The 23,115-nt window shown below is 34.9% G+C and overlaps 3 protein-coding genes across 3 annotated transcripts; 2 read left to right on the forward strand and 1 right to left on the reverse strand.

Moving 5' to 3' along the window:
- The first annotated feature begins 5,004 nt into the window (after nucleotides 1-5,004).
- Nucleotides 5,005-5,572, forward strand: LOC145067170 (uncharacterized). Its single transcript, XM_079014367.1, has 2 exons — nucleotides 5,005-5,158; nucleotides 5,307-5,572. The coding sequence occupies exons 1-2, from the start codon at nucleotides 5,005-5,007 to the stop codon at nucleotides 5,570-5,572; spliced, it is 420 nt and encodes a 139-aa protein (XP_078870493.1).
- Nucleotides 5,573-6,229: 657 nt separating this feature from the next.
- Nucleotides 6,230-10,156, reverse strand: LOC145065595 (importin subunit alpha-1a-like). The gene is made up of 11 exons (XM_079012628.1): nucleotides 9,716-10,156; nucleotides 9,247-9,343; nucleotides 9,083-9,174; nucleotides 8,867-8,998; nucleotides 8,596-8,781; nucleotides 8,333-8,496; nucleotides 8,150-8,228; nucleotides 7,922-8,050; nucleotides 7,705-7,832; nucleotides 7,168-7,565; nucleotides 6,230-6,473 (listed from the first exon to the last, which is right to left on the reverse strand). Exons 1-10 carry the CDS (start codon nucleotides 9,926-9,928, stop codon nucleotides 7,169-7,171), a joined length of 1,617 nt encoding a protein of 538 aa, XP_078868754.1. The 5' UTR covers nucleotides 9,929-10,156; the 3' UTR covers nucleotides 6,230-6,473; nucleotide 7,168.
- A 10,245-nt stretch (nucleotides 10,157-20,401) lies between these two features.
- Nucleotides 20,402-21,880, forward strand: LOC145067171 (uncharacterized). The gene is made up of 3 exons (XM_079014368.1): nucleotides 20,402-20,436; nucleotides 20,818-21,242; nucleotides 21,675-21,880. The coding sequence occupies exons 1-3, from the start codon at nucleotides 20,402-20,404 to the stop codon at nucleotides 21,878-21,880; spliced, it is 666 nt and encodes a 221-aa protein (XP_078870494.1).
- Nucleotides 21,881-23,115: the final 1,235 nt, after the last annotated feature.

Below are 23,115 nucleotides of genomic sequence, written 5' to 3' on the forward strand. Positions count from 1 at the left end.
CTCACAATAATTTTCATGAAGTAGGAAATCTTATGAAACTTAGATTTAAACGGTGTATGTGTTCCTATCCATGTGAATTTGTCAAAACCAAAGTTTACGACAAATTCAAACTCATATGGATCGAACTTTCTTAATCTCGATTTCTTGCCTTATGGTAGCACAGCTGCCCACCATGTCTTCCAAGTAGTTAAACAACTCACCTTTTCCTATCAATGTACCTTTCATTGATCAAGGTGCCTTGCCTTTTATTCGTTCAAAATGAGAACTCATAGGACTCACATGCATAATTAACTCGATTGGATTGGCACAGAAACAAAATAATGTCAACACGATAGGTTGTAAACCTCAACTCGTGTGCTAGTGATGATTGATAAGGTTTATTTGATTTGTTCTTGAAACCTTTCAAGACCATTAAGACTCCCACTATCTCCTTGACATATAAGATTTTTAAATCTATGAAAACTCCTAGATCCTATGAGATTCATTAAACATTTCAATGGCATGTTTAAATCTCGATATGCCCCTCTTGTTTGTGACTGGGATGCCGAGGATCACAAAGCGGGTGTGAATAACCATGCAAACTTACATGGTGCCCTCACATGTTACAGTCACCTATTCGATGTGCCGGTAAACCACACACGCTCCACCGAACTATGACAAACATTGAGTCACCCTTTGCTACCTTTGCTTAGAACCATTTAGTGTGCCGGTAAACCACACACGCTCCACTAACGTCTTCGCAAGGATACAAAGTGTAATTTCATGGAATTGCATCAATTCACTTTGCCTAAGTAACTAAGATTGGGAGTTTGAAAAACATTTAGTTACTTTAGTAATTCATTATACTTATAATGGAAGGTTTCGCCCTATCCTACCCGTTCGGCTAACGACCCTCCACTAGTCAAGAGTGCGGTGGGTAAGAGTGGATACCCATTTAATCGTCATTTTATAGGCAATTTCCTTAAACACCCCTTATAGACCAGCTTCGTGAATGAGGCCTACTAACGGTAAGACTGACTTTTACTCATACATATATATAATGTTAGACTTTTAATGTTATATATATAGTATAGGGTGTATTTTACACTTTTAAAATATTAGGTGGTCAAATTTAACAATTATACTTTTAATTCAATTAAATTTTAAACCAAAAACTTTTATGGATTTATTAAACCTCTTTTAATTATACACCTTAATTAATTAATAAAACCATAAGGGTGTGATTTGAACTTTTTCAAAACAATACTAGGGTTTTAGAATTTAACATTCCTAATTAAACTTTTAATCAACTTTTAAATTCCAAAACTTGAGGGCAAGTTTTGAAACATTTCAAAACATTAGGGTTTAGAATTTAAATATACATCAAAATTAAACAATTAATCAAAATTTAAATTCCAAAACTTGAGGGCAACTTTTGAAACATTTTTCAAAACATTAGGGTTTCAACTATTTAAATTTCAAAACAACAAAACTTTTTGGGTTCAAATTTAAACTATAAAACCTAAAGGGGAAAATATGAAACTTTTCAAAGCACAAGGATCAAATAACAAATAATCTAAATTAACATTTAATCACATAATTATCCATATTTGATTTATTTAATGATTTCTTGCAAAACAATTTACCAATTTAATCAAAATAATTAATCAATTATCACATAAGGAAACAATTATCTTATTGATTGATAAATATCTTCAATTAGATCAAGAATATAGTCATATATATCATAAAATATCGGATTTATATTGATCTAATATGATAAATGCAAGTATTTCAAAGATAAACAGCAAGAAATCCCGAAAATAGCTCCATCTGACGCTCGAACTCGCCGAGTACCACACTGTACTCGCCGAGTACACTGTGGTACTCACCGAGTTCATCAGCCAGGGAGCCCAAAAATCAATTTTGCAACTTGAATAAACACACAAGGCATCAATACAATAGAAACCAATCAAGGCTCTGATACCACTGATGGGTTTGGGTCATAAGAACATCCTATGTGCTCATACAAACCCTAATGCTTGGATCTAGGTTTCTCTATTGTACATGCAAGTTATCCAAGACTATAAACCTTATTTCTAGCATACAAGTAATCATATTAACATAAGAATGGGTTTAAGATATTACCTTGATTGTTATGTAGCAATAACAATCCCAAATCTCCTTGTATTGACTTTAGAAAGCTTAGAGTCACAAATGTCACTCCTCTAATGGTTCATAAACACCATAAGCAAGAGGATGAAGAGGAGAGAGGATGGAGGCCGCCCAAAAACGTGTTCTAACCCTAGAGGAGTCTTGTCCACGTTTTTGGTCCTTTAGGGATCTATATATAGTGAGGCTATTAGGGTTATCTAACAAGGAAACCCTAATTTGGATGCTTAAGCCCTAAGCAACCCATGGACTCTTTTAATTAGGGCCTTGGACGATTTCCTTATGGGTTTCCCCATAGAATTCGTCCACCCCTTGATACAAGGCAATCCATGGCCCAAATTGCAATTATCTTATAATTACAATTCCAGTCCCTTAAGTTTAATTAATCTCTTTTAGTCACAAAACTAATTACCAATTAATTATTGACTAATATTAATTAAACAATATGATTTCTCCTTTAATATATTATTTTCATAATATATTAATAAATCATATTTAATCCTTTCTCTCCATAATTCATCCTATCAAGTTGCTTTGGTGAAGGCAACCCAAAAGGACCATGCACCATCGGGTCAAGTACATACCAAAATAGTTATGGACTTAGACACTAATCCAATAGGTACGCCCAACGTACTCACCATTTACTCAGTACGCTTAGCGTACATTAGTGTACGCCTCGTGTACTTTAGCAGTTTGGGCTTTGAGTTATTGGGCCTCGGATTGGGCCATGCTTTGGACTTTGGGCCTTAGTGGGCCAGCTAAAGTCAGATAATATGGGCCAAGGAAATGTTTGGGCTTAGGGTAAGGCCCATTAGAGGAATTGGGCCTGATTTAGCAAATTGGGCCATTAGTGGGCCACTAGTGGGCTTGGGAAGCTTACTTAGTATTGGGCCTTAGTTTTGGGCTTTAGATATGGAACAAGTTGGACTAAGTGATGTTTGGCATTGGTAGTTCGGGAATTCGAAGGGTCAGCAGTTCGGGAATCTGCCAGTTAGTAGCTAGAGGAGTATCAGCAGGGTTCAGCACTGCGATGTGAGTCTCCTCGTTGTGTGAATAGGTCTACGGCCACAATGCCGACCCATGTAGTTTATGAGTAGGAAGACCCGAGGGTTAGCCCCAGGCACTGTATGCTAGTATGTGATTTTGGATCAAGGTCCAATGTCGGGCGGGTGCCTGAGGAATGCTTGCATGATAGTTTATACTTGTTGTCTGTGTGATACTCGTATGTGCCTGGTAGGGAGGTGAGTGTGGGCGAGGTCCCGTATCTCACCAATAGTAGAGTATGGACGGGGTTCCGTATCTCATTAGTAGTAGAGCAGGGGCGAGGCCAGAGATAGGAGAGAGGTGAGTGTGGGTGGGGTCCCGTATCTCACTATTAGCAGGAGCATGGACGGGGTTCCATGACTCATTAGTAGCAGGATATGGGTGGGGCCCAAGATAGGCAAGGCCTTAGTACAGGAATATAGTAGAGTGTTTAGTTTATGTGTTATGTGTTATGTTATATGTTTGTATGTGTTTAGCGGACGAGGCCCAGAGACACGCGGGGCCTAAGAGAAACTGATATGTATACTGAGTAGGGCTCGATGCCAGGCGGGGCCCGATGCCGAAGCTAGTCTGATGTAGGGCAAGTCCCGATGCAGCGGGCGGGGGCCCAGTATGTGTTATGTATGTGGTATGTGGTAGGTTGGGGAACTCACTAAGCTTCGTGCTTACAGTTTTCAGTTTTGGTTTCAGGTACTTCCGGTAGCGGAGGGAGGAGCTCGGGGTGATCGCATGGCACACACCATTGTTTGTTTAGCCTGGGATGTTTTACTCTGATAAAATAAAATAATGTTTTAGACATGATGCTCTGATATGCTATGTTTTGAATGAATGGTTGACACTTATGGGTTTATTATTAAATTAAAACGAAATTTTTGGTCATTATTTTTGGGATGTTACACATGAGAGGCTTATTATTTGTGTATGTGGTATTTTGGGGAACTCACTAAGTTTTGTGCTTACCGTGTTGTGTGTTATGTGTTTCAGGTACTTCTCAAGATCGTGGGAAGGTCCTAACTTGATTGTACACACCTGTTTGAGGCTATGTTTGGGGATTCTTGGATACTATCAGTTATTTTGTAAATTTGTGTTTGACATTTGAAACAGTTGTGGTTTTTGAGATATATGACATTGAGTTTTTATGTGTTTCAAAAATGAAAATTTTGGTTGAAAATTTATAGTGTTACAATTCTCTATATGTACCCTTGTTTCAATATATATATATATATATATATATATATATATATATATATATATATATATGTGTGTGTGTGTGTGTGTGTGTATATATATATATATATATATATATATATATATATATGTACCCTTGTTTCATTATATACATATATTTGTTTGTTTCATTTTCTATCTATCTTTTCTCTCTTTTTGAAATGAATTCAAACGTTCGAAAAATAGTAATGGAAGGTAACGATGATAGTTTATTATCTGAGGATGAACTTATAAACACTAATTTGTTACCTGCATTGTCTGGTACTAAACAACTTTTTCTTCTTAATAGTGCTACTTCAAACAATATTCAAAGGAGAAACACAGTCCAAAGAGATCGTTTAAAGGGTGAACGACTGTTGATCCGATATTATTTTTCGGATGATTCAACCTACAATCATGCGCACCGTATGAGCAAAGATTTGTTTATGCGACTTGTTGGTGACCTACAGATGAATTATCCTTATTTTCAAACAGCATCGGATGCAACAAATCAGAGGAGTTTTAGTGCGCTAAAAATGCACATCAGCAATACATCAATTAGTGAAGGGTTATAACCCAGACTCGTTAGATGAGTATCTAAATATGTCAGAAAAAACTTCTCGTGGATCTCTTGAAAACTTTTGCTACGGTGTTGTCCAAATGAATAAGGTTGAATATTTACGTCTGTTATCATCCACTGACATTCAACTTTTGTATGAAGCACATGAAGCTAGTCATGGATTCCATGGAATGCTTGGTAGCATTGACTACACATTGGAATTTGAGGAATTGTCCAACGGAATTAAGAGGCCAATACATGAGGGGTGACCATCAGTATCCAACAATGGTATTAGAAGCGGTGATGTCACAAGATTTATGGTTTTAGCATGCATTTTATGGTGTAGTTGGTTCGAACAATGATTTAAACGTCATCTACCAATCACCACTTTCTGATGAGAAATATCATGGAACAGGACCCGATTGTTCATTTTATCTTAATGACGAACACTACAAACATAGTTACTGTCTTGCAGGTGGAATATATCCATCATGGATTGTATTTGTGAAGGCATATACATATCCAATAACCAGCAAAAAGAAACGGTTCAAAGCGGCACAAGAATCAACAATAAAATACATAAAACATGCTTTTGGGGTTCTTAAAGGTTGAGACATATTAAAAAATATAATGTACGTTTTTATTTCACTAACTTGTTTCCTCTCTCTCTCTCTCTCTCTCTCTCTCATACATTATGTGTTAAGAGTTGTATTTTAGTTGTTTTTTATTTAGTGGATTGAAAATGATAGAGTTTTTATATGTTATTGGTTGGAAAAAATGAAAAAGAAAGGAGAGAGAAAATTTGATATGAAGTTAATATGACAATTGGTTGAATAGGAAGACCCCTCCTTTATACTTAACAAAAAGATTTACATAATATTATTGTGCCATTGTGCCAAAAAGTATACCTATTACTCGGTAGAAGTTATTACTTGTAAGGATAAAAATAGCATTTATAATGTTTTTGGCCGTATACACACCGGTTCTCGCCCCTAATAGCATCCATCACCTTGTATGAAATAATCGATATTTTCTGTTATGAACTTCTAAATCACTTGTAAAGGAAAAAAAAAACATTTATAGTGTTTTTGGTTAACAAATGATATAAATGAAAACTTGTTTTGGATCGTTGTAACTTATAATAACAAAATGACTAATTTTTTCAGATTTTTAATCTCCATCATCAGTTAAAACAATATGCTGACTGTGTTTAAACGCTTCATCATATTTTATAACAAAATAGTGAATAAAAAGAGATAAATAGGAAAATGCTTGAAAGTTTGTCTCTCGATAACAAGAATCAGAATCTCGACTAGTAAATGTAATAGTAACCAGTTTTTTGTAGAACATGAACATCATACATCAACAAGCAAACAAAATCATATTATAAGGAATTGGAAATTCCCAACAAGAAATACAAAGAAGGAATAATAAATCTATAAATCCCGATTTTAATTTAACCAAAACAGACTTGTAGCCATCACCATAAATCACCGCCAACTTCAAAACAGACCTGAAAAGAAGGAATTCAAACAAGGAATGGAATGGTGAATTCCATTGATTATCACTCCCCAAAAGAATTTGATTGCTTAGATTTAGTTGTGGAATGGAATGAAAATTTGTAGTGTAACCCATATTTATTTATAAATTGATGACACGTCTTTTTTAAACAACTTATTATGTTTTATTTTGAGCTTTTATTATGTTTTATTTTTTAGTTTTATTTAATAACCCTGTAATTAATAAGTTAATATATTCCATAATCATGCTGCCTGTAGAAACAAAATATATTTTCATATTAGTTTTTATACATTGTATGCATTTTTTCTATCGAACATAACAAAAGCTCATTACAACCCAAAATAAACTTCTAAAATGTTTATGAAAAATATTATCCCATAAAATCTTAACATGGTATTATTATAATCAAACAATGGTTTTCGTGATTTCAAAACAAAAAAAGATTAATTTGATAGAAACTTATGAAAACTTTGAAAAAAAAAACATTTTTATAGAAGATAAATATAGATAATATCATAATATAATAATAATAAAAAAAAAACTAATCTATAGCTATAATCATTCCTTTCCTCCCTCATGGAATGAAATTCAAAGTTTCAAACCAAACATGATTTCTTTTTTTTTTTCAATTCCAAAGGAATAAGCCATTCCATTCCATTCCAAGGGTATTCAAAAACATTACCTACCTCAATTAAAGTTGAATCCACCAGAAGGAACGGAAACATCGCCACCTCCAAAATGGAAACCACCACCAGCAGCGGAAGGAGGCTGAGCTGCAGCTGCATCGCCAGGTGGCATAGCATCATCCTCTTCCTCCAACCAATAAGTCTCGAGAAGCTTCACTGCTTTCTCATAAATCTCATTGTTATCATGACTCTGTAAATTCTCAATCTTCTCCAACCCTTCTGCATCATCAATCATCTGTGCATAAAGATTCACATCTCCTGATCTTCCCAAATTCTTTTCTGCTTCACCAACTTTTAATATATTCTCAAGCCCCTCTAAACAAACTGTCACTATTCTTGGATCAGGGCATATCAGTAAATCACACAAGGGTTTAATACATCCCTCACTTACCAAATACCTGCATTTTATTATCAGTAAAAAAACAATGTAACCACAAAACTTATAGTTATTATGGGTAAAAATGTGTTGCAATTTCCTGAAATTTGCTCACAAATATTGGGAAATTGAAGAGAATATTTTAGGTTTATGAATCTCACTTGATTTGGTCATGGCTTCCACCTGAAGTAGCATTAGAAATAGCCCATGCAGCCTCCTTCTTGATGTCAAATTCTGCATTTTCAAGCAGATGAATAAGAGGGCCAATGATATTTGCTTCAATCACTGTCTGTAAAAATCACAAAGTAGATGATATATCAGTCAAGAAAAGAATGTTTGATGTTTAAATCTTGATTAAAAAAAAAATCAAATTATGACCTGAATCTGCTCCTTGTTGCCAGCAGTTATGTTTGATATAGTCCAACAAGCTTCTTTCTTGATACTTTTTTTGTGGTTGTTGGTCAACAAGTTGAGAAGACAAGGCAAAGCTTGATGATTGATTATATACTATAACAAACGAATGAAAGTGAGAAACGAATATTATGTCTATTTTCTAAAAACAAATGCAACAATTTTCTTTAAGAAATATTTGAAAAGAAATGCTACCTGAGTTTGCATATCATCTCCTGTAACAATGTTACCAACAGTACGAAGAGCAGGGATAAGGACAGATGGAGAAGGGTGACTAAAAATATAGAAAAAGGTTAGAAATTAAAAAAAAAGTTTTAAAGATCCTAACTTTATTCAAAAAAAGAAGAAGAAGAACAACAACAACAAGAAAAGACTCACTTCAATAGCTCAACCAATCTTGGACATACATTTGCTTCAATAACAGCTTGGATTTTATCATTTGTGCCATCTGAAAGATATGAAAGAGCCCAACAAGCATCTGTCAAAACTTCTTCATCGTTTGAATGAATAAGTTGCTGTAAAGCTGGAAGTGCAGGTTTTGTCTGTGAAAAGTCAAGACAAATCCGAATTCATCATTACAAATGTTGAAAAGATAGAGCCAAAAGAACTATGTGGGTAGTTTAGTCCTTTCAGAAACAAACCTGACTGAAAGAAGGCTGTGGTTTGCCTCTGCAAAAATTTGAAAGTGTCCATGTGGCATTTCGTAACATGGATAACTTAGCATGCTCGTTTAATTGGGATAGTAGAGGAATCAAAGCACCTTGTGCAAGTACAAGGTCACGACATTTAGGGGAATCACCAGCAACATTTCCTAAAGCCCATACAGCCTAACATGTAGATTAAGTGAAATTGAAGTCATGATAATGAATTTGTGAATTGAGTTTATGAAATACAAAAACCTCTAAAAGATACCTGTTCTCTAACATCATCACTTGGAGATGCAAGAAGCTTCACAAATATTGGAACAGCGCCATGATCAATCACCACTTTTGTGTGTTCAGATGTCCCCGAAGCAATATTAGTCAAAGCCCAAGCAGCCTCAAACTACAGAGAATATATATTGTTTATATAAAATACATGTAACTATTGTGTGTATTTTATATTATGTTACAGAATGTTGAATTTCACCTGAAGTTGTGGGAAATCCTCCCTTACAAGAAACTCAACAAAGCGAGGAACAACACCGGATTGAATAACTTCTTCAATGGGAGGGCTGCGTTCTGGTTAAAAATGTAATGGATTTAGCTATGTAGGAACAGTGATTGAGATAAAAATAATAACGATTGTATTACCTATTGATAAAAGTTTACGGAATTGAGTAGTGGCCTCAAGCTGCATATTGTTATCATCAGAGAAAACTCCGGCAACCATGGCAGGAAGATTTTCCAACTGCAGTTAGCACAATCACAGTTAAAGATACCACAATCACAGTCGGTTTAGTCGATATTCGACAGAAAAGAATTGCGGTTTGGACCACAAACTATCTGGAGCTAGAAGTAGGGAACACCGAGGAAGTAATGATGCTACTAAACACCCTATATGAATACAACTGAAACCAGGCGACACGGCCATGTTAAATTGACGTGGACTATATCCAGATTACATAATCTGAACTTCATACAAAACAACGAAGATCGAGTTACAATTTCTAAAAACGAAACGAACTGAAAACCCTAAAATTCAGACACAACACAATAATATAGTAACGAAATTTTACTACATAAAGCCGGCAAAATTAACGATATTAGAAGTTTTATCTACCTTCTTTTCGGCGGCGGAAGCGGACTGAACGGGCACGGCGAACTGGCTACCAGTGAGTGCTTCGCGTCTCTTCTTCTGCAAGCTTTCTTCTCTCCGATTCTTACGGATCTCGACCATATTGTCTTCTCTCCTCCGGCGGCCTTCCTCGGCATCGACCGCAACCTTGTATCGGTTCCGGCGAACTTCCGTTCTGGCGCTAGGTCTCAGCGACATGGTTACAACTAGTAGCAAAAAGAGAAAACCCTAGACCTGAGTTTCAGAAACGATTTAGATCCTTCGTATGAACTGTAGCGCGGACACTGGTATATAAAGAGCGAGTGAGGGTTTGGTCTTTTCCGTCCGGAGAGAGAGAAGGAGAGAGAACGGCGGGCCGAAAAGAAAACTTTTATGAAGTGGTGCTTTTTCAAAATTTGAATCACCACATTGTTTGGACATGACCTAAGGCTTGCTTTAAAGACAATCGGCTAATAGAAGAACATTTGGTAGAGTTTGTGTCTCCAATCTCCATCTCTCGTAGGGTTTGTTTGCTTGTTATACACATTCATAGGGTTGTGTACTAGGATTGAGCATTGGTCCAAACTTTTGGATCCAATGAAATCAATATGTTTATTATTCTTGATTTTTAAGAACCGTTAACTACCAAGTACCCGATCACAATATTTGTGCTTCTAAACTTTGGGTTGCTGTGTAATGGAATTGGTGTATCTTATTTAACAACTATACTCAAATCTTATATGGTCTTGGGATAAAAGGAGGTTAGATGTAGACACTCTTATACATCTAAGGATAAAGAAATTGTTTTCATAAAAGACCTCCGACTTAAGGAAGTATGTGTCGTACATGAGAGAGAGAGAGAGAGAGAGAGAGATTATATGATATAAAACTTGGTTATTATACAACATCTCCTGAAACCTCATCACAATGGGTGATAAGGAGATAGACATAGGTTGCCATGCCTCCACCGAAGCTAGAGTGGTTGCTTTAAAGTTGTAGACCTTTGAAAAAAACACAAACGGGTATTGTAATTCTCATATTAGTTCCCATGTTTTAACTTATTCGTTGTACAATTTCAAATTTTAACTATGCAATTTCAAGGATTGTCACCACCCCCAACCCAAGTTCCCCGACCCATCCAAAGCCATCTTATGACTCTTTACCCACTAACTCCAATCAATGCAGTCATACCTTTTATGCCTCTTTTTTCAAGCATTTATTGCATGATGTCAAACAACTTCATCGTCTTCCCAACCTTCTTGTGTGCCCTTATATATTGTCATTTGTATGATGTCAAAAGAGGGAGAGTTCTTAAAGGGGTCCATTTTATGATTAGTGGTAAGAGGAACGAGAGAGGATTCGTTGAAATGGATTTGTCCTTCTTCAAAGATCACTCAATCAATGTTGTTATTTTTGCAACCATGTATCCAACTGAGGGGGAGAAAAATGTCGAGGGGGAGTCTTATGTTCCTAAATGCATTGTCCATATAAACTTTGTGATAAGGAAGTCTTAAACAACAACTTTGGGCCCAACCAATGGACACCCTTCTTATGAGCGGTTTTAAACAACCTTTAATAAACAATAAAAAAATGTCACACCCCCAAACCGAGAAACAGCAGAATCGTCTGGGTGGATGACTTAATGTACAGTATCATAACAATTGAATAATAGAGATCAAAGCATTACAAACATTATATTGATAATTTATAAGTTTTTACACTGTACTTGAATATTTGTTTGATTTCCAAATACATATGACCAAAAATATGCGACGTGACGTTGCTACGTCTCATCTTCAAAATGTAATCCTTATGGGTACCTATTTACTGATTTCCTGAGAATACAAGTAGTTTTGAAAAAATGTCAACAGTTAAGTTAGTGAGTTCATAAGCATTTGTATAAGAAAATCTGCCATTTTTCCTTGTAAGATGAAAGAATGTGATTCCAGAAAATCCAATATTTTCTTGTAAACTGAATTGTAGTCTTAGATACCCTAAGACTGAAAATGTATGAATATTGTTGTACTTGAAATTAGTATAATGTAGTTTTAATATTTATAAAACCATTTGAATGTATGTTTCGAGAAGTGTAAGTTGTATTGTACTGGTAAATAATGTATTGTAGTTGTATCTGTATAAAACCCTTTGAATATATGTTTTTGGAACTACCAGTTGTAGTGTAAAATAGTGTAATGTAGTTTTATTATTATTTAAAACTGGTTGAATGTCAGTTAGCCCCGTAAACCAAATGTATTAGTTAATACCCCATGTGAGTTATTATAACCATGCTAAAGATTGGTTGGCCTGCTACGACGTTCTTTAGACGTCGGAATGGTACGACATTTGTCACCCCAGACATGTCGGTCTAACTGTAGCTAACAGTTTAGGTGCTGGATTGTCAGTCCCGTATAGATCTATACACAAGTGTCACGCTCTCCCTACAATATATATATATATATATATATATATATATATATATATATATATATATGTGTGTGTGTGTGTGTGTGTGTGTGTATATATATATATATGTATATGTAGAATAGCATACTATATTTGTATTTTGTTTTTCGTAGCGTTGCGTTTTTAGTCAAAACCTCGTATGTATATGTTTCACAGATTAAGAAATAAAGCTATTTCATAAATCTAACATTTTGTATAACAAGTAACAAAACATATTTAACCATTTTGTATTTTAACACAAGTTCTCTTGTGTTTTAAGTTGTATCCCCTCCCCCCCCCCCCCCCCCCACTAAAACATTGAAAAATTGTTGGTGATTTAATCACCAAATATATTTTAGTGTAATGGATTTAACAAGTGTTTTAGTTATAATACAAGTTAGGAGGTGTGGGAGTGCACACTTGTATTTACTAAACATTGTTAGTACCGAACCCTGATCGACTGTGTCAAGTCGGGGGTCCTTTCTGAAAGGTGTAAACTGTTCTCATTTATCCGTTAAGTGGATAAGTCCGGGAAAGAACGACTTCGTTGAAACACAGAAACGTTTCCTTCTTCATCCTCTTCTCAAAATTGATTCTGATTTTGTGCCTAAAATCAGAATTGTTACTTCAGGAATTATCCTAGTTTGGATTTCGTGATACCCAAGGCATATAGGGTCGAAATATCAAATAAGGAAAGTGTTTACACGATTCCTGTTTGTGATCCAGATTTCCTTTAACCCAATTTCGAAATTCCCCAATAAAATCTCAAAAAATATGGGGGTATGAACTCACCTCAAGTGTGTTCTTAGCTGGATAACGAGGTGATGGGATGATCTTCAAGTTAGAATAGGTGAAGATGGTTGTATCCTAATAGTTTTTAACACATAATAGTGTGTGTAAATTAGATGAACTAATATGAAAGTGTTGTAAAAACACTAAATTATATATAAGGAATACTTACAAAGATTCCTAATAATCAATTGAAGGACTAGTCTCTTGGGAAAGTTTGAAGGTGTTTATGGGAAACTGTTTGAAGATTTGAAGATGTTAAACTCATTATTGGGAGCAAATTAGGAGAGTTTTGAAGTGTAAATGAGGAAATGTGATGGTGATTTCGGCCTAATATATAGAAATGGTATGATAGTGATATGATGTTTGCATTGGTTTGTGGATTATATTACAATGGGAAAAGCACCACCACTTTAAACTAATGATTTCGATCAAGATTCCCAACCGAGAACCTCCTTTAAACCACCGAAATCAAGGGTGATTTCGGTCCAAGTGTGATCTCGGTCTCGCATGTGCTCGGTCCAAGTATGTGACTTCAGCCTAGTTGAGATTTTGGCCTAAGAGATTTCGGTCCATCTCAACCGAAATCTCAAGGTTTTTGGGTCCCAAAACCGAAAATCCCAAATGAAAGGCGTAAAAATGTTTTGTCTTAACTATTTGACTTTTATCGACTTAATTGACTTTTGTTGACCCGAAATAGCTGGTTGTCACATTATCCCCCCGTTAGAGGGAATTTCGTCCCGAAATTAGTTATAGAGTGGGTACTCATGAACTAGGGAAAAGGTGTGGGTACTTTTGTTTCATTTGGTCTTCTCGTTCTCATGTGAATTCAGGCCCTCGCTTGGCGTTCCAGCGGACCTTCGCTATTGGTATGCGGCTTTGTTTTGTTCTCTTGATCTCTCTGTACATGATTTCCACCGGTTCGTCTACGAACTGTAGATTCTTGTTTACCTCGATTTAATCGAGTGGAATTACAAGAGTCTCGTCGGACATACACTTCTTCTGATTAGACACGTGGAAAGTGGGGTGTATGTTACTAAGTTCTTGGGGTAGTCGAAGTTTGTATGCTACCAGGTTGATTCTAGCAAGGATATCGAATGCCCCGATGTATCTTGGATTAAAGTTTCCACGTTTTCCAAAACATATCATTCCCTTCCAGGGTGAGACCTTTAAAAGCATGCGGTCACCAACCTGGAATTCCAAGGGCTTTTGTCGTTTATCCGCATAACTCTTTTATCAGTCCCTAGATGCTTTCAGTCGTTCCTGAATTTGGACGATCTGTTCTGTAGTCTCCCTTATGATATCAGGGCCGGTGAGAGTGCTGTCAAGAACCTTCCTCCTTGCTAGTTGTGTGTCACCCACTTCAGCTCATCATAGAGGTGATATGTACTTCCGTCCGTAAAGGGCTTCGAATGGAGTAACCTTGATGCTAGTGTGATAATTTTTATTGTATGAAAATTCGATGAGTGGTAAATAGGTATTCTGAGCTTTGTCAAAGTCTATGACACAAGCTCTCAACATGTCTTCCAGCGTCTGAATGGTTCTCTCGCTTTGTCTGTCACTTTGAGGGTGGTACGCTGTACTCATGTCGCGTTTGGTTCCCAAGGACTTTTGTAGTGATTGCCAAAAACCGTGAGGTAAATCTACTATCTCTGTTGGAGATAATGAATACTGGAACGCCATGTAATCGTACGATCTCTTTAATGTACGTCCTGATTAGATTCTCCATCTTGTCAGTTTCGTTTATTGGTAGGAAGTGCGCAGATTTGGTTAACCTGTCAACGATCACCCAAATGGTGTCAAGACCCCCCCGTTGTCTAGGGCAACTTGGTTATGAAATTCATGGTTATCCGCTCCCACTTCCACCCGAGTATATATGGTTTTTATAGTAAACCCGAGGGCTTCTGGTATTCTACCTTGACCTTGGCGCAGGTTAGGCACTTGCCCACATAGGTAGCAATTTATGCATTCATGTTTGGCCACCAATAAGGTCTAAATACATATTGTCTGAACCGGGATGAACGGAGTATTTGGTTTTATGAGCTTCGTTCATGAAAACGTCTTTGTACCCGCTGAATCTCAGTGTCCAAATTCGATCCATGAGGTAGTGAGCTCCGTCATCCTTGACTTCAAGGTTTTATCCATTCCCCGCAAGGCTTCGCCTACGATTTTCGCCGGTTTCAAAGCTTCAAGCTACGCCTCCTTGATCTGTATGGACATATGTGAATGGATGGTCATGGTTAATGATTTTACTCGGCGGGCTGAGTATTCCTTTCGACTGAGGGCATCTGCTACTACATTGGCATTGCCTGGATGATAGAGAATCTCGCATTCGTAATCATTTAGTAGTTCTACCCATCATTGTTGCCTCATGTTGAGTTCCTTTTGGTCGAAGATATGTTGGAGGCTCTTATGGTTCGTGAAGATTGTGCACTTCGTACCATAAAGGTAGTGTCTCCAAATCTTCAGAGCAAATACTACTGCTCCCAGTTCGAGGTTGTGTGTAGTGTAGTTGACTTCATGATTCTTAAGTTGTCTCGAGACATAGGAAATGACCTTTCCTCAGTGCAGGAGTACACAACCCAGCCCTTACTTGGACGCATCATAGTAAACCACAAAATATTCCGTCCATTCTGGAAGGGTCAAGATCCGGGCGCTGCATAAGGCTTGCTTTGGTGTTTGGAATGTAGTTTCTTATTTCTCCTCCCAGTTGAAGGTTACACCCTTTTGAGTGAAGGTTGTGAGTGGATTTGCGATCTTGGAAAAGTTTTTTATGAACCTCCTGTAGTAGCCAGTGAGGCCTAAAAATTGACGAATTATAGTTGGTGTTCTTGGTGTCGCCCAATTTTCGATTGCCTTGATTTTTTAGGGATCCACATGTATCCTTTCCTCGCTGACCATGTGACCTAGGAAGTCTACCTTTCGAATCCATAATTCGCATTTGAGAACTTCGCATACAACTTCTCCGCCCTTAATGTTTCCAAGACTTGTCGTAGGTGCTGATTGTGTTCTTCTTTACTTCGTGAGTAGATTAGTATGTTGTCGATGAATACTATCATGAATTTATCTAAGTAAGGTCGACATACACGGTTCATCAAGTCCATGAACACCGCGGGTGCATTTTTTAATCCGAAGGGCATTACTACGAATTCGTAGTGACCGTAGCGAGTTCTGAATGAGGTCTTGGGAACATCTTCCTCCTGGACTCGCAATTGATGGTACCTGAAACTTAAATCGATCTTTGAGAAGTAACTTGATCCTTGTAGTTGGTCGAAGAGGTCATCGATTCGAGGTAAAGGATATCAGTTTTTGATGGTGAGTTTATTTAGTTCCCGGTAGTATATGCACATGCGAAATGATCCATCCTTCTTATTTACAAACAGGACCGGTGCTCCCCAAGGTGAGAAACTCGGTCTGATGAATCCTTTTCTTAGCAGTTCGTTCAGTTGACCGAACAATTCCTGCATTTCTGTCGGTGCTAAACGGTACTTGGATTTGGCTACGGGGGTGGCTCCAGGAATCAAGTCGATTCTGAACTCAACCTGGCGTTTAGATGGCACTACTGGGAGGTCTTGAGGAAATAATTCGGGGAAGTTACAAATTTCGGGAATATCTTTGATGTCTTTCACTTATTGTTTCTCATCCACCATGTGGGCTAAGAAGGCGTAGTATTCCTTGCGTAGATACTTTTGAACCTTGACGCAAGAGATGATTTGAAGATTCGTGCCAGGTTTATCGCCATAAATGATGAGGGTTTCGCCACTTGGAAGGTTAAGGCGAAGGACCTTTTCATAACACAGGATATCAACATGGTGAGGACTTAACCAATCCATGCCGATGATATCGTCATAACTTTTTATTGTGACCGGCATTAGGTCGATTTGGAAGGAATAGTTGTTTAGAGTGAGGGTACATCATATGTATATATCGTTAGTACTCTCTACCTTTCCATTTACCATTTCTATGGTGAATGTGTTATTTAGTGATTGGGGATTTTGTCTAAGTAAGTGTTTAAACTTGTGGTTGACGCAACTTTTCTCCGCACCACTATCGAAAAGTATGCATGCATATGAATTATTGAGGAAGAACGTACTGGTAACCACAGTAGGATCATTTATGGCCTCCTCGTGCCCCATAGTTACCACAGGATACCACAATACTTGTTATGAGTTACACAAGATACCGTACTACTCAATATTAGTTACAATAGTTCATTAGAATACTCGCTTTGAGTTACTATAAGACATTAATATATGGTATCCCTCATATAATTAAATGGTTTTGTATGAATCTATACACAAATTTCAAGCAACAAAAACAGTTAATAATAACTCTAAGTGTACATGAACCCTAGGATCTAGGTTTTAGTACAATATCAACCTACTTTCAAAACTATGAATTTAAACTACCAAGAGGGATAGAATTACTAAACTTAAAGTAAAATCGAATTTAATTTTGATTCCCTTAAAGATCCTGAAGTCTTGGTTGCTTCTGGATGGATCTAACACCCAAAATATGAATGCCTCTAAAGGCCCGCACTAAAAGTCTAAACACCAGGAAATCAAGGAGGGAGGAAAGAGATTGAAGAAACCGAATTCTCAGACTTGCAAGAGGTCAAGATCAGATTTATGAAGGCCAATGATGTCTTTATATTACCGAGGCAACTTGTAGATAAAGCTGTTAATTAATCAAATAATCATATATGTGACAACCGTCAAAAATTCGATACAATTCTATATTTAAATAAACTTAGTTGCACATATAGGTACAACACATGCTAGACTTTGTAACTAGAAGCTAAGTTATAACCTACTAGAAACTTGGAAACAAGTAGAATCGAAGGATAGTGTACTTAGATTTCACATTGGCATGTGAATTCTACAACTACTTAACTATAGTGACGATCCATATTCGGTTTATTCTTTGACTCGAACATCTTTACATGAATCATGTAGACACTTCATGCACTTGACCTAGAAGTAGAAGTTACTTCCAAGTCTCATAGGAACTTAAGTCAAAGTTGAAACTATGACTAGTATACTTAATTCTTCATTTTCGCTTGAATCTCGAAATCACTACATAGAAATGCCAATAAACCGATAAAAATAAATTAAGAACATTATTTCTTACTTGAATAAGAGTTAGGAAACCCAAAAATAATTTAAAATCTCAAAGATTCAATTTATTTTTATATCCAAAGATTTATTAAATCTCAAGACCCTAAAAACCCTAAAAACTCAAATTTGTAAACTTTAACACCTAAAAATCCATAAAATTTGGTATGGACTTTATAATATCAATTTAAAATAATTAAATTTAGTAAAATATAATCAAGGAGAAATAAAAGTTAAGTCATTAACATTTATCCTTAAATATTAGGTCAAAAATAAAGGTTTACGAATAAAAACTAGCTTATGGTGCACATTTTATAATAAAATTTGATATTTTTATAAAAGATTGAGATTTTATAAAAATGGAAGAGAGGAAACCCTATCACTCCTATAATTTCGTCCCCCTCTCTCTCCTCCCACTCTTCCCAAAACACTTCACTCATTATAACATCTCCCACACTCTACCTCTTTACTTTTCTCTCTATAAACTTCTCTCTCCTTCTCCCTACCAAATACGAACCTAGATGAATAATCTATGGGAGAGATTTACCTAATCTATTTTTCATAAACCATGTTACATGTCTGGAGTTTGGTGTACGATTTTGGTGGAGTATAACCCCAAAGAGAGGACGAGAGATATGAGATATCCAGAGAGATAGAATCCCTCTTTTCTCACTATTCTTCTCTCTAAAACCCAATCTTCTTCCCCACTGAAAATCATCCTTTAATCCAAGAAATTTGTGAAGATTTTAGATGTTTTTGAAGTCCAAAAATTGAAGCTAGGTAAGAAACTTCATTATATCCTTCATCCTCTTTATTTTGATGCAAGTTTAAACATGTTTTCTCATGATTTTCGGATTTTATGCCTCTGCCATGGCTAGAATCTTCTTTTATATCTTAATTTTTGTAGATTTTCACCATCACATGTTGCATGTATTAGAAATGATCAAACCTATGTTAAGATAATGATTTAAGCCATGCATGTGCATATTACTTCAAAAACCAACTTCTACTTCTTCAAACTTGTTTTCTTTTGGTTAAAATGGTTTTTAAAACATAATGTATGTGTTTTAACACCATTCATGTATGATAAAAAAGGTTGCATGTTCATCATCTTAGTGCAAAAATCGGTTTTAAGGATTAAAACATCAAACTCAAGTTAAGAGTTTTTAAGAAACAAAATTTTGTTCATGAATGGATGTATGTATTTTGATAAGTTTTAATCTTTTGATCTCTGGAAACACGACTAGAACATGAATTTATCATGATATCTTTAAAATATTGCAAAGGATTTACTCAAAATAATGATGAAAGCTCATTTTTCTAAGTTATCATCATACATGCAATCTGCCAAATTTATTTACCTGACTTTGAACTGCTATATCTCACTCATTTATTAACCAAAAATCAAGAATCTTTTTCTGAATTATAATAATATGAGTTAGCTTTCCAACTCAAGCAGTCTCACTGCAAAACATTAAGATTACGGTTTTTAATAGTTTTTACAAAATTGTTGCTCCAATAGCACTTTCCTTATGAATATTAGTTTTGCGTTGCATGTTCAAATGACTTATTCCTCACTAAAAATCTAGGAAAAATTAATTTGAGCACTTAACATCATATATTTTGAGGGACAAAAAGATCTTGATTCAAAAGTATTTAGAACATGTTGCAAAAATTCTCAAAGTGACATCAATAACCTTTACTAAAATCACAAGAACCAAAATTTTCTCTATAATATATTGAGCCTTTAGGCTTGTTTTTCGAAATCCAAAATAAGAAAACGATTTTTCACTGTTATTAAATTGTATGAAGATGCATTATGGAAATTTTCAGCTCCAAATATATTTTCTTTATTTTTACATGAAAAAAAAGAGTGCTTAAGCATATAAAATACTTACACTAATAAATAAATTCTGCAAAAATTCATGAATGACCTATACTATAAACCAACGTCCTCGATGAAGTTTGAGAAATTGGTATTACTATTTACCATTAGTTTTTATTTTATTGTTATTAAGCACAAATAAGTAACAAAAATCTGGTTCCAAGTTATAAAAATCAAATTTATTATTTCTAAAAACTTCTATCTATTGTATAACCTTCACAGAAAAATTTGATGAATTTTCCATAACTTTTACTATTTTCCAAGATTTAATGTATATTAAAAGAATTAAATAAGTGAAAAATACATATAAAAAATTCATAAAAATTTACCAAGAAGTATTTTATTACGTTATAACCATAAATAAAAAAATTTGAGGATTTATCTTAACCGTTTACTTTTTATTTCTTTTTTCTTAGTATTAAAAACACTTCAATTATAAAAATAGAGATTTATTGATCAAAAATGACTTTCAATAATTTTTGCAGATTATGTACACTGTAAAATAGTTACACAAAAAATATAACAATTTTTTATGATCATTTACTATTTTTTCATGATTTTGTGATTATTCGAGGAATTAAAATAGTGAAAAATAGTTAGACAAATCAAAAATTCAAGAAAATTTATCTGAACATCTTTGACTTCTGTTGGAACTGAAATACAAAGTTTGGGAAATTTTAGAACTAAATTGATTTAGTTTTTGAATATTTAATCATTGGAACACCTCTTAAAATGTTAAATTTTAACATTTCAATAATGAGAATTTCCACTTGAGTTTGTTATAAAACAAATTGATTCATATAAATCTAAATTCCACAGAAAAATGTTTGTAACAATATTAAATTTTGACTCAAATTCTTTCATGTTTTTGGTTCTAGGTGCTTTATTTACAACTCGAAGGAACATCGCAACAAGTTTGATGTTAAAGTTGATGAAAATTTTTTTCTGGGATACTCGTTGACATCAAAATATTTATGTGATCTTAATAAGAAATCTAAAAAGTTTGAAGAAAGCTACGAGGTCACTTTTGATGATAAATTTGTTAAAGAATCTCAACACAATTCAAATGTTCAATCTGATGAGATTTTTCCATCTTATAACACTCAAACTTGTCCTCTTATGACTCTTTATGAAGATTTTTTTTTAATCTTTTTGATGAGCAAGAATTGGCAATTTTCTTCTGAAGAGAAAGCTAAATATAACAAAGAAGATGAAATGTTGAAACTAGTTGATGATGTAATCGAAAATATTGAATTTCTTGATGAAAATCAGAATCATACTTATGAGGGGAATGTTTTAAAATGTTCTGTTCCTTTTTTCACGTGAAGAAGTTGTTATTTTAAATTTGAACTCCAATTGTGATTTAAATAATGATGATTTTATGAAGAGAGATAATTTGAATAATAATGATCATTTCTATGGGGATAATTCAAATATGAACACAAATGTCCATATGGAGAGTTTATAAAATGAGGACACTGATGTGCAATCGGAAGTTGAAGAAATAATTGTTGAGATTGATCATGAATATTATCAAAATTATCCACCTTTAACAAAATGGATGAAAGAACATCCGAAAACTCAAATTGTTGGAGATACTTTTTTAGGAGTCTTAACTCGTGCTTAACAAAAAGAAAAACAAGTTGCTTTATATCAAAAATAGAATTTTGCATGTTTAATTATTTTATCTTAAAAATTTAACCTAAAAATGTTAAAGTTGCTCTTGATCATGCAGATTACGTCAAAGCAATGCAAGAAGAATTGAATGAGTTTGAAAGAAATAAAGTCTGGAGACTGATTCGAACTCCGAAAGATGCTTTTGTTGGATGTCTTAAATGGGTATTCAGGAATAATATGGACAAAGAAGGAAATATTGTTCGAAACAAAGCTCGTCTTGTGGTAAAGGTATATTGTGAAGAGGAAGGAGTTGATTACGAATAAACATTTGCTCATGTTGCTCGACTGGAATCTCTTAGTATTTTTCTGGCATATGCGGCTCTTAAAAACTTTTAAAGTTTATCAAATGGATGTGAAATGTGCATGTCTGAATAGAGAGCTTGAGGAAACCATTTATGTCGAACAACCACCAGGTTATGTAAATGGAAAATATCCAGATCATTGTTATGTTCTTGATAATCCATTTATGGTTTGATTTAAACTCCTCGTGCCTGGTATGAAACTCTAACTAAATTTCTTAAGCAATCCAAGTTTAAACAAGGTTAAGTTGATCATACTTTCTTTTGTAAGAAGGAAGGTGATCATATTATGATTGTTTAGATTTATGTTGATGGCATTATTTTCGGATCCACTAATCCCAAGTTGACTAATGATTTCCGAAAATTGATGGAAACTAAATTTGAAATGAGTTCGATGGGACCAATAAAAAATTTTCTTGGGTTCAACATAAAATAGTGTAAAGAAGGTATATTTATTAATTAGGAAACTTACACAAAATCTGTACTTACGAAATTTGGAATGACAGGTGATTCCAAAGTGAAAGTTCCCATGGCATTCAGAAAAAAAAATTAAATCCATCTCTTGATAAACCTGCAATAGATTTTACACAATATTTTCAAATGATTGGATCGCTTTTATATCTCACAACAAGTAGTATATATATTATGTTTACAGCGTGTTATTGTGCTCGTTATCAAGCTAATCCTAGAGAGCCACATATGAAAGCAATGAAGAACATTTTTAGATATTTAAAGCGAACACCATCCCTTAGTTTATGGTATCCTAATAATTCGAGATTTTTCATAAAGGCTTTTTCAGATGTTGATCTCAGAGGGTGTGGACTTGATCGGCAGAGTACTACACTACTACATGACGCTGTCAGTTTCTAGATGGAAAACTCATTAGTTGGCAATAAAAGAAGCAAACTTGTGTCTCACTTTCAATGAATTCATATTTATTGTGACTCAGAAAGTGCAATTCGTATTTGTCACATTCCTGGTCAGCACTTTCAAACAAAACACATCGCCTTAAGATATCATTTTATAAAAGATCATGTTAAAGATGGAAATGTTGAAGTTCATTTTGTTAGATCAGTAGATCAATTGGCGGATGTATTTACAAAGGCTCTACTGGAAGTTACCTCTAATCGAGTTCTTCAAGGACTCAGAATGATTGACGCTGAATCGATTCTGAAATCATTTGTGTAATTCCGAAATGTT

Source organism: Lactuca serriola, chromosome 8 (assembly GCF_051521515.1).
Source record: "Lactuca serriola cultivar US96UC23 chromosome 8, Lser_US96UC23_V15, whole genome shotgun sequence".
Taxonomy (NCBI): Eukaryota; Viridiplantae; Streptophyta; class Magnoliopsida; order Asterales; family Asteraceae; genus Lactuca; species Lactuca serriola.